This window comes from Seriola lalandi, unplaced genomic scaffold (assembly GCF_002814215.2).
Source record: "Seriola lalandi dorsalis isolate HSWRI2012SDOR001 ecotype SW California unplaced genomic scaffold, Sedor1 jcf7180002054956, whole genome shotgun sequence".
Lineage (NCBI taxonomy): Eukaryota > Metazoa > Chordata > Actinopteri > Carangiformes > Carangidae > Seriola > Seriola lalandi.
In genome coordinates, this window is record NW_019525507.1 from 180,207 (window position 1) to 192,549 (window position 12,343).

The 12,343-nt window shown below is 47.0% G+C and overlaps 1 protein-coding gene across 2 annotated transcripts in view; it reads left to right on the top strand.

Annotated features, from left to right (window-relative positions):
• Positions 1 to 12,343, top strand: part of gli3 (GLI family zinc finger 3) — a 93,423-nt gene that overhangs the window by 6,208 nt on the left and 74,872 nt on the right. For both annotated transcript variants that reach the window (XM_023395088.2, XM_023395089.2), the window contains exon 2: positions 11,288 to 11,461. In XM_023395088.2, the coding sequence (XP_023250856.1) occupies positions 11,329 to 11,461 (133 nt within the window). In that variant the 5' untranslated portion in view covers positions 11,288 to 11,328. The remainder of the gene's footprint in view (positions 1 to 11,287; positions 11,462 to 12,343) is intronic.

A 12,343-nucleotide genomic window follows, 5' to 3' on the forward strand; every position in this document is an offset into this window, starting at 1 on the left:
CTCTGCTCCTTCATTTTCCTCTGCTGCGGACTTAGGGCAAGTTGGAAAAGGAGGGCGGCGGGCGGGCATCCCCGTATAAACCCCTCTCAGTGTGTTCTTCTCAGCAATGAATGCTAACAGACCCTGGCTCTAATAATGCCTCATCTTAAAAAAACAAAAGGGGAACTCTACTATCTGAGCAAATTGCTGCCCCAACCTGAAAGAGCCCTCCTTTGACAGCGCAGCATTTGAAGACTAATCGTTTTTTCTCATGCAAAGCACGCTGTTTTAAGAGCCTGGGCCACGGAAAGAGAGGGGGCTGTGTTTTAACAATACTCCGCAGGGAGTGAGGAACAGGGTTTGGGGAGGGGAGGTCGGGTTGTTGGGGGGGGGGTTCCTCTCTCCTTTGCTCCTCAGACAAAGCCCAGTTCCTTTCAGGGTTGCATGGGGGGTAGGGTGCGTGGGGAAGAGGAGGGAGCATCCAAGAGTTTGAGTTCCTTGAAAGAGAGGGACTCCAGCCGCTTTTAATGACAGTTTGTCATCACGGCTCCTCCACCTACCAGGGAAATGTAGGCCTGGCCTCGCAGTGACAGGGCCTGGAGAGAAGTGGGCCTGAGAAAATTTATAGAGAAACAGAAATATTAACGTGTACATGGGGCCCTAAAACGGCTTTGGCTATTCCTGCCAGACTGCTGTTTTTATTAAGAGGGGTCGACATGCTTTGGAAATATATCTTATTCATGAAGAAAGCCAGGTTAGACTTCCCAAAGAATTCATTATATTCCCCCCAGATGCGGCTTTGCGGGTTGCAGCCGTCCCTCGGAGGACGTGGAGCGTGGAGCGCGACATTGTAAAGCCTCCCTTAGTGGGCACAGAAGTGCGAAGGGTTCCATTTGTCAAAGGTGCTGGAGTCTTTTTCCCTCCTCAACACTTTCCCGGCTCAGCCTCAAACTCATTGTCTGAGCAAAGGCAGGACATTAGTCACCGCAACACCACGGGAGCCTGCAGGGCTAAGGACCGGCGCTCGGGAGCCCGGATTGGGACAGAGGGGAGGAGAGAGGGAGAGAGAGAGAGAGGGGGAAAAGGGAAGAATGGAGGGAGGGAGGGAGGGAAGGAGTGACGGAAAAGGTGAGAGAAGGGCAAGAAAGGAGGAGGAAACGTGAGGGGTAGATGGAAAGTGAGGAAGAGGGAAGATGAGAGAGCAGAGTATGTGTGTGGGAGAGGGAGAAAGACCATGAGGGGGTTAGAGGGAGTGGAGTCTGTAGCTCTACCTCAGGGCTCAGTGTGTAAGCCCCTGTCTACCCCCCAAAGCTGCTTTCACAAAGAGATTTACAAGACAGGTCTCCGGTGTGCTTTGCTGCCCTGCATTATGAGTGAGTGAGTGTGTGATTGTGTAAATGTGTGTGTGTGTGTGTGTGTGTGTGTGTGTGTGTGTCTTCTTGCTGAAATTGACCTTTCTGTTTTTTTTTTTTTTTCTTTGCATCATCTATGCAAGAAAGATATTCACCCAAATTTACCAATCCAGGCAGGTCAGACTCACAACAGCCCCAGTGGAACAGTGTGAATAACCTATTCCCCCTGGTGGCAGGGTGTGTGTGTGTATGTGTGTGTGTGTGTGCATTCATGTGTGAATGTATTTCACAGATTCACACATACAAGGGATCCTGTTAGCTTTTGGAATTATTTATAAAGCCTGGCTTTTGTGTGGCGCTCTAAGTCCCTGTCTCCTCCCATTACTGCCTATGACTCTACCTGGGCTTCCTTCAGCCCCCAAATGCTCCCTCAGCCACCCTCCCAGCACAAGGAACTGAGTTTGGTGTTACAGCTAAACCCTTTACAGCTACTAGTTTCCAGAGAGAAACACTTTTTTCCCCTCTCTTTATATACACTAGCTAAAGATTTTCTCTTTTGGAAAAAAAAAAAAAATAGAAAGACACTTTGCTCATTTACAAAGTCGTGATATGTGGAGACAAACACAATCTGTACACATCAGAGAGACACACAGAGTTAGACAGACTCATCCCATATGGCCCTGATTACCCTGTAATCCAGGAAAGTTTTTTTTTCCCCCCTTTTCTTGCACGGACCGAGCGGGGGTGAAGGTTTTAGTGTGTTTGAGATGGTTTATGTTAATGTTGCTTTTATTGAAACAAGCTGGGATGTGATTATAGTCCTGCTTGGTACATATGAGCGGCGAACTGCTCTAGTTTCCCCATCTCCCTCTGGCATAGAGATCAATGCAAACCAGCTAACGCAGGGTAATAAGCCATTAGTACACACATTGTTGGAGAGATTTACATACATCGACCGGAGAACTGATAAACTAGGTTCCGTGTCCTAGAGGTAAGAATTATTGTGTGTGTGAGTGATTAGCTGAATGAGTGTGTGTGTGTGTGAACTATCGCCGGGTGATCTCTTCTCTGTGACTACCAGTCCTGTGTGATAGGTGCCAGATTGCGTAGCTGAGAGCCAGGTTGTCTCTGCTTGTCAGGAGAGCGGGGCGGAGGAGGGGAGATGTGAGGATGATTACAGTACACTGTTCCTCTGATCTGATTCATCACTAACTGTCTCTCCTGCAAAGGGTGAACTTATTATCCCCGTCTCTACTTCCACCGTGGAGCCAGCTGCTCTCCATGCTTCCCAATTAACCCCAGGCACCCGTCAAACGCTCCAATTAAGGCCTCCTCCTCCTCCTCCTCCTCCTCCTCCTCCTAGTCCTCGCGAATTTATTTGCCTGCGTTAGCCGGCCCAGCCCCGGTTGGGATGCTCGAACGCGCGGAGGTGAGTGAGTGAGTGAGCCGGCGAGCGTTGAGCGTGTTTGTTTAGGACCTGTCCTAAGCAATGGCGTTACGGCTCCCTGATTTATTTGAGGCGGGGTTGCAAACAGCTGAAATGAGTAAATAGAGCCAGATGTTTGGCTTCCTCACGAGCAAGTCGGCAGGCCTGAGGGGGCTGCTTCTCTAATGACAGTCTTGTTCCTCGCTCTTTATGCCGGGGATTTTCAGGGGGCCATTTTGTGACTGTGCGCTTTGGGTTTACGGGAAGTTTTTTTTTGTTGAGCACTCGGAAGTGCTGGGAGCTTTATGGCATCTCACTCCAGTGTTGTGTGGTGTGATATTGTCTTGGTATTTGAGTTGCGTGAGTCTTTTTTTTTTTTTTACACTGGCAGTGAAAAGAGTTTCTTCCCAACTCAGCCTTTCAAAATCCCAAATATTCAGCTGTGTGTTTGTGATGCATTGGTTTCTGATGAGCAACAGTGTGTGTGTGTGTGTGTGTGTGTGTGTGTGTGTGTGTGTGTGTGTGTGTGTGTGTGTGTGTGTGTATCTGTGTGTAGAAGTGTTGCTGTAGGTGAAGTACAGGTTTGGCAGCACTGCCAAATCCTCTGAGACTGCTTGTGTGTGTGTGTGTGTGTGTGTGCGTGTGTGGAGCCTAGGAGCCGGCACAGAGGGATGGGGGGGCTCTGTGCCTGATATGAAAGTGAAGGGAGAGAGTTGTCTCCCGACGCTGCCGTTGGGAGAGCCGTCAGGGAACTAGAAGTCTCCGGAACTCCCTCTGAGCCGCAGCTGTCTTTGATCTCACACCTCCGCTGCCGTATACCTCATATTTCTCTATAGAAGACACTCACCTGCCGCCAAGCCTGCGACACAGACCCACAGGTCACGCGAATGAGGCTCTCAACCTGTAGGCTCCACTCACAGACCTGAACGAGGGACAGACAACTTCAGTCAGTGCCTTCTGATGATTATTCGTCGTAGTCTATAACATCTCAGAAACAAGGGCAAAGCGCCCCGTTAGGAGTTCCCACAGCCCAAGGTGATGTCTTCCCGTGTCTTGTTTGATGTCCGACCGAAAGTGCAAACCCCAAGGTTATTCACTGTACAATCATATGAAAGAGAAAGGTGGGATATTCTCACTTTGAAGAGCTGGAATTAAATGACTAATTGATTAATCGAGTGAGCATTTCATCTCGACATAATATACACAACTCTTAGTAAGGGGTCATTTGAGCCAGCTGATGAAATAAGACCCATTTTATCATTGGTGTTTGTAAGTGTGATTCATTGCTCTGTTGGTTTAAGAGCGCAGCCACCTCATTAAGTGCATGTACTTTTTGTGAGTGTATCCCTCCCCCCCTTTTTTTTATTTATTTATTTTACTCCTGTCTATCACTGACGTGTTGAATTAAGGTTGGAGTGCTGATAGAGTGACCTTATTTCGAGGTATTTTTTTCCCCCCTGTGTGATGAGAGATAAGGAGAACGTGAAGATTCAACAGAATCATCCCGTTCCTGCATCTGTGGAATGTGTGACCCAGTGTTACCCTCTTGGATCCGTTCCCATCCACACAGGAAGTCTAGCATTAAAGCAATGCCATTTCTTCATTTTCTCTTCCTTTCTCTCCCCCCTTCACCCTCCCCCACCTCCCTCCCCTCTTTTCTCTCTCTCTCTCTCCCTGCATTCCTTTGACTGACTGCGGCGCATTTCATGACAGCTTCATTCAGCATTCCTTTACATCCCCGATTTTATTTGCCCACCCCTCTTATTTTTTTCAAGTCTCCCTCTGTTTAGGTCCGGCTTTATCACGCCGGAGCCAAACACCAAGACAACTTCATCTCATCCAATTTTCACCCCTTTAATTCGGTTTAAATGGCACGGCCGCGAGGGCCAGGGCGGGAATTAATAAGAGCCAATAAAGCTTGCCACTGGGGCATCGAGGCCAGTCTTTAAGTAAACATTATGACTTCTTGAGGGGGGATTCAGGGGCAGCACTTGATGAATTGTGGCGGGGCTTGGGAAGGGCTAATTTCTCACTTAGCCGTCCTGATGGGGCTAGCTAATAGGCCTTGCTTTGCCTGGCTGATTGTCTGCTGGCTTTATTATTGTGCATTATCGCGCTGCCCCCTGGCTGTTGTTAGCGTTCAGCCCCGGAGACGCCAGGGCCCGTCATTAATCACATAGCAGCACTGACTCACTCTGCTCCGACACTTATCCCAATGACACGGAGGAATGAAGGGAAAGGGAAAAAAGGATCGGAAGGAGGAGGGGAAGAATGAGAGGAGGACAGGGAGGAGTATGCGCAAAATAAGTAAGCGGGGAAACTGAACTGAGGAGAAAGGGAGCTTCAAGTCAAAAGTGGGCAGGACGGTTTCACTGCGACTCCATAACCTGTAGCTGTGCAGCCTCTCTGTAGTTCTGTTTCCCCTCCAATATTCGCTGCTCTTTGTTACACACTTCTGTCTAAGGCGCCGAGGATAAGAGGAGCATATCCCACAGTCCCCTGGGCTAAGTGTGAAGACCTTCTGTCGAAGCCATACCTGCTGCCACTACACTCACACAGGACCATCTATCTGCTTGATCCTTCCCTGAGTGTACGGGCGGGGAGGAGGAGGGAGCAGAGAGAGAGAGAGAGAGAGAGAGAGAGAGAGAGATGTGTGTGAGGCTTTCATCAGTACAGGAATTTCTCCTCCTCCACTCATCTTCTCCCCGGGGTCCCCTCTCTTATTTATGTTCTGCACACAGTGATCGCACTTGCATACAGAGAGGTGTATAAGAGCACCTGGTGCATCTACTCCTGTGCACATCATCACACAGCCAAGGCTCACACGCTCTTAAACACAGTCGAAACAGCCCCTCTTTCCTCCCTCTCTCTCTCTCTCTCTCTCTCTCTCTCTCTCTCTCTCTCTCTCTCTCTCTCTCTCTCTCTCTCTCTGCCACGCGTTACATAGGAGCCGTGCTCTCTCAAACAAACGCAGCGCGCGGCGTAACATGTTCTCGTTCGCTGTGGAAGCGCGGCGAAGGATGGCGTCACGCAGAGCACCTTCTAAAGCCCCATATGAAGAATGCCTCCACAAACACAGGGCTGTTTTTACTGTAGATGAGAGGCCCATTGACAGTGTACAGACCCCACTCTCCTGTGCTTTACAGTATGTGCCATGTGCAGGGGGCCACTTGAAGCCTTAGCTATAGAGTATGTAGTGGCTGCAACAGCAAGTCTTTTTTTTTATTATAATAAACTCAATTTCAAGAGGATGTGTGGATGCTGCACAAACAAAGTCTGCAGTAAAGTTGGGAAGAATAATTGTAATCATGCAAATCTTATTCTTGGCAAGTTCAAGGAAAAAAAAACTTTTGCATATAGAAAAATGTTCTACTTTTCCTTCCCTGGACCCTCATTGCATTTTTGCTGCTTCTTCCAAAGTGTCTGATCAAACAGAAACATGGGAAGAAGATGAATAAAGTGGAGAACAGGGGGAAACCAATACAGCATAACTGGGCCACCGCGGCAATAAAGCTTGCCTGCATTATCCATTGTCTCAGTCTTCGCAGGCCCCACTTGCCCTGACACAAGTGGCTCACAAACAAATGCAAAGTCAAAATATATAAATAAACATTCTAATAAGCAGGGGGCTGCTGGGAAAAGGCGCAAAGATTTCCATTGTGGTGCGCGCTTTATTCGGCCCTTATCTACTGGGTAGCGAGCGCAAAAGAGGCGTCGTGTAAGCATTACGATTACATCGTGTGGGTTTGTTACCCAGGAATGTAAGATGCACTCAGCTCATTCTGCTGTGCAATACACAGGGTCCCTCACCAGCCATCCAAAGCATCTTAAGTGGAGAGGTCTGAGGGACCAAGACGCACGCGAGGATAATCTTATTAGCTCCGCTGAAAGCTACTGATGGGCTGTGTTTTTGCACTGTTTGTCCTTGAACAAAAAAAAAAATATAAACACTCCTCTTTTGAACAGGCTTTCCATTTTCACATTTTTGTGCAGTGAAGTCGTGATAGCAGCCCAGATTTTTTGGTGATGGAATAATATTATGATGCTGTTACTCCAAAGTCAAGAGGAGTTAAAGGCAGTTGTCTTTTTCTCCATGCAGCGTTAATGTGATGATTTACTGACTCACAACATGAAGCAATAAATAGTCTTAATGAAGGTAACTGTAAAATCAGCTGTAGGTTTTACAGTGTGGCTGTAAAAAGTGGGAATCACACATTGGTTGGATCATATGAAAATGTAAATGACTAATAATCTGCATAGCTTAACCATGGCACAGTACACAAAAGGGTGAGAAGGCCTAGTGCTAAACCAGTTTGCATGTGCATATCTGGGATTTGATATGTGTGTGTGTGTGTGTGTGTGTGTGTGGCAGGGTGTGACTAATTCCTGCTAAATGGCCCTTACTTGTGGGGCTGGTCCCCATCAGCTGTAGGCCAGACTTAGCCATCTGGGCACAATGTTAAGTTTCACTGGTGAAAGGAAAGCCACAGCCACCAAACTGCCCCCCCCCCCACCTCTTTCCCCTTTTGTACCTTCCAGGGCCAAGGGCGATCCATAAGTGCAGTGTTGAACACAGCATGGAAACCTAAGTATGTGGTTTCCTCAGAGAGCCATTGAGTTTGGGAACACCTCCTCAGTAGGGATTTTTGAACCAATGACAGGTCCTCGAACCACCGGCGAGCACTTCCACTGTCTCCTTAAGGGGCCTCATCCCCTCATTGACCTTATCCAATGCAAACACATGCAGCCCGAGCCAGCGCATTCGGTTTACTGCTAGATTCAGCTAATCTAGCTGAAGGGCTCAGACTCCTCCTCCCTCATCGCCCCTCAGTGTTTTAGTTATTCCAGCTGTGCAGGAGCCCTTAATGTTGTTGGCATAGCTGCGAAATGTGGGAAAACACACATTGTACACACAGGAAAACATGTGCAGGCATGCAGGGGCACAGTGAGGTGCAGACACATGCATGCACGCATACATAAGCACACACACAGAGACACACACACACACAAACACACAGTCTCACGCTCCTCCCTTTCTCCATTCATTTTCTCCCCCTCTTATCCCACTTTTGCTCACAATCTCCCTCAATCGTCTCCATCTCCCATCTCTCCCCTCCCCTCTAACTCGCTGCGCCGCGGTGCGTTTGTGCAGTGTTGATAAGCCTAAGATAGCAGATCTCGGTGGTCGCTGATGTAATGATGATGAATGCTGCGGCATTGCCAGTCTCCCCCCTCAGGGGGCCCTCGACACTGAACAGTCGCCCTAATGAAATGAACACAAATACAGTACCCCGTCTGTGAGGGGGGGTTTGCCAAATCTAAGAAGACACTTCAAGAGTTTATATAGAAATGTCCCCCAGTTTCTGAGCGTGTGTGTGTATTTGTGTAAGTGAGAGTGTGTGCCGTGCATTTGCAAATGTGTTCCCTGTGACTGAAAGCGGTGGAGCTGGAGGTTCACCTTAAGCAGTTTCATTAAAGTAAGCTTGTAAAGACATCGCCTGAAAATATCAAAAGGCGGTGATTTTTGATACTGTTAGCAGTAGTTTAAGCTTGCATGAAGGGGGGAAAAAAAAGAACAGAATATTTTTTCTATCAAAGGCAAAAGTTTATTTTAGTGTTACACTTTGATGTGTACAATTTGCAGATGACTTTCAACTCAGTGCCTTTGTCACCAAGGCGTATAATTTATGTTAAATTGATTTGCTTAATGTGCTTATAAAATAAGAATGTTTTTTTTTTTTTTTTTTTCTGAGGGAACAGTCTGAATTGTGGTATTTTAAACCTGTTTAATCGCCTCCCTTTCTGTGTGGAAGGATTACAGTCGAGCACAAATAAAGATACACCCTCTTTCTCTCTTCTCTAATTGGGTGTAGGACAGACATTTCATGGGAAAGACGTTAATATGAAATTAACATTTATTTTGGGTGACAACAGCAACCGGTGCCCAGTAATTCCGTCTTTTGTGCCAGGCCTCTGCGACACACCACGGGTGCAGGGTCTGAGCAGAAGTTCCCGTACAGATGTTTTACTACTGTGCTGTCGAATGTAAATGTACACAAAAATCTGATTTCTGCATCTGGCCCATGAGTAGATGAGAGCTTGAACGTTCGTCTGCTACATGAAAGTGACACCCAAACTAACTCTGAGGGGAACCAGGATCTCTTGTCCTCAGATTAACATCTTATTGCAAACACAGAAAAAAACTTTGTCACATCAGGAATTCTTTCCACATGACAACGTCGCCATGTCTTGATGTAAACACAGATGGAAGTGTCTTTTGTGTTTGTGAATTTCTGCTGAGTGTTTTTTTTTTTTGGGGGTGGGGGGTGGGGGGCAGAGGGGTGAAAATGAGCAACACGAAAGGCGAAAGCAAAGACGGGAACATCTGCAGGACTGGGTGTGGGCGTCCAGGTCAGAGGGATTATGGGTGAAAAGGTCCTGCTTTTAATTGCTGCTTTGGAACTGTGGCCTGCCTTGTGGAACACAAAAGGCCGGTCAGACACGCTTCAGTGGCCTGGACTTGCGAATATTTGCCCGACCAGTGGAATGCCCCGCTCCCTCCTCGACTCCCCTACAAAACCCACCCCCTTAGCCCCGACCCCTCATATTCGCTGCGCTTTCATCTGTTTTCGCTGTGGTCTGACTCACCTGGGGGGGGCGAGGGGGGGCCAACAAGAAGACACACTCACACATGTTTGCACACTAAACACACACAAAGCCTGCAAGGGGCTCCTCAGTAACACTCCTCTCTCCCCTTACACTGCTCCTGCTCAGGTTCAGTCATTAGATATGATGTAATGGCAGTTTCAAAAGAGGGAGACTGAAAAAGTTTTCTCTGATCGTTTCACTTCCTCGAAATGAATGTAAACCAACGGCACCTGCGATGAGATATCAGCAGAGAAACTGACACACACACACACACACATGCAGACGTACATGCGCCGCGCATATTCCAACAATTAGCTGGCTCATGCTCCAAAGACCCCCAGAAATGAAAGCATCCCCCTCTTATCAAATGCATGCAACAGTGATTCGAGATGATATCTGTGCAAGTAGGACAGAAATGTCTTTGGTGGTTGATGACGGCTACACATGTATGCATGTGGGAGTGATTAGAGGACAAGCTCTTGTTTAATTCTGTTTTGATTGGTAGGGGAGTAATTGCATTGTGTTTTTTTTTTTTTTTCCTTTTTCTTTTTTTTTTTGTAAGCCAGCAATTGCTTACAGATGTTGTTGTCGGGTCAGAATGGATGACAGACTCTGGTTTTTCAGGGGGTTGGGAAAAAAAAACAAACAAAGCTCACAGTGTTTGTCTGAAGTTTACCCCTCACCACTTCCCCCTCGCCTTCCTTCCTTGGGGAGTTGGTAAAAATCGCCCCCCCCTCCCCTCCCCTCGCCTACCACCACCACCCTTCTCTTGTAGTTTCAGCAGCACGCCTCTGTTTGCATTATAGCTTGACTTTACTGCTGGCCTTTGTATCCATGCGTGTTTATAGGGTGGAGGACAATTAAATAGTACAGGTAGGGAATTAGCCGGTCTTTATTGGAAAGAAAATGTTAGCCAGACTAAATATTTCCAGCAATCAGCCATGAATTATGGAGTCTTAAGTAAAGGCTTTGTATTGGACCAAATGAAGCTGTCCTGCACTTTGTGGAAATGAGCGGTTGCGGTGTATCACCATGTTGTCTCCATAATCAGAGACCTCCATGACCTAGATAGAGTGGAGTTTGTAGACGGCCTCTGAGGTGCTGAACCGAGCAGCATGTCTGCTAGACTGTTGGCTGAACCCCTTCTAAACCCACAGACAGTATTAACTTGAACCACCTTTATTCTTTGAAAGAAAAATTGCCCGGCACCATGATATTCCCAAAAGGGCCTTCAAACAACCCTTGTTTTTTCAGGACTGTGAATGTTTCTCTCTCTGTGGTATCCCCTTAAGGTTTCTCCTTTCTCTCTGGAAAGGCTGCTCGAGCAGGATTATCAGCGTATCCACAAGCTGCCTTTACTTCTATTCTGAGATAGAAAACCTAGTCAGGATGTCCTGCCTTACTATGTTCATAGAGTTGTTTCGTTTTATTTTTTATTTTGACAAGAAGTCAGAAGTTTAGTGTGACATAGTTGAGAATAAGGTAAAGTATATTTTGGTTTTGGATATGTAACAGTTAGTGGAGAAGGAGATCAGTCTCCCGACAAGCAGATCAGAGCCCAGCAGGTTTGAGTTAAAATAAATCAGGGTGAGCTGGTGGATTGACCCGTGGTCTGCTCTGGGCATCATGAAAAGGGAGGGATTGGATCTGAAGTTTTCCCTCACAAGATTCCCAGTGTTGAAGTCTTTTTCTTCAGGCAGTCTATTGATAAAATGTTTAACGTATGGCAGATCAAGAAAGAAATAAAATAAACTTAATGCACAAATCACAGTGAGGATTTATTTTTGGTTTTACAAGCGCAGAGAAAAAGATTAACACAGCAGTCAGATTCATCTTGTGATATGTTACCTAACGCCTTCTTCTTCTTCTTCTTCTCCACCAGTTATCTCGTCTCCATGAGGTGCTGAGGAATGAGCGATCGCCATGGAAAACCAATCCCAGGCCAGTTCAGCAGCTGAGAAGAAGAAGCGAGTGGAGACCATCGTGGCGACCAAGGGCTCGTCAGCGCGCAATGACATCAGCGAGAAGGCGGTGGCCTCCAGCACCACCTCAAACGGTACGCGTCAGATATGATTTTGGTCTTTTGGGAAAACGCCCAGTTGGATGTTGGCAATCTACCTGCTGATGGAGAAATTCCACTTTCTCTGCAGGTTCAGGTCGGTCGCATTTGTAAATCAAAATTTATCCACAACTTGTGGATAAATAAAGCCACTGAATCACAAGTTTCATCCATTTTTATTCTAAATTTTATCACGAAGGCGGGCGGCGTCTCTTTGTCAAGCATTTCCTGATGTTTTCCAGACCCTTGCGAGCTGGAGACGGAGGTGCGGCTACGATACGCCCCTATATCTCTTAACATATTTGAGCATCTGGGCCTCTGATCTACTGGGGACCAGGGAATGTTTTATTTTAATTTTTTTTTTTGTACCCATGCTCTCATTACTTTAAGATGAAACTGACCAACTCGGAAAAAAACACGATTTCAAAGCTGCAGACACGCTCAGATCCTCGCTTACGACTGTTTACGTTCCCCTTATTCTCATGGTTCACAGCGAGTTGCATGCGACGCTCGCTGGTAGCACAACTTTGGCATGTTTACATAGCAATGTCTTCCACACATGCTATTAAAAGTGGTGCGGAGATTACAGTTCATTAGGCCTCTCGTCATTCAGCCTTTCATTCTCAATTCAGATGCTGGAATGAGGAATATTAGAAGGCAGATTCTGTTATTTTTTATTATTTTTTTTTGGAAGCCTTGGAGCATCAAGCTTAAGTCATAACAAAACCAGAGTTGAGATCACCACGGCCTAAGCTGCAGCTGTGCTCATTAGCAGTGAGAGGATTTGGGAGGTTTTTTGGGTATGGAGGGTTTGGGGGGCTTGTAGCTGGAGCTGGTGGCCTGATAGAGAGTTTTCTGTCACCTCCCCCTCCCTCTCCC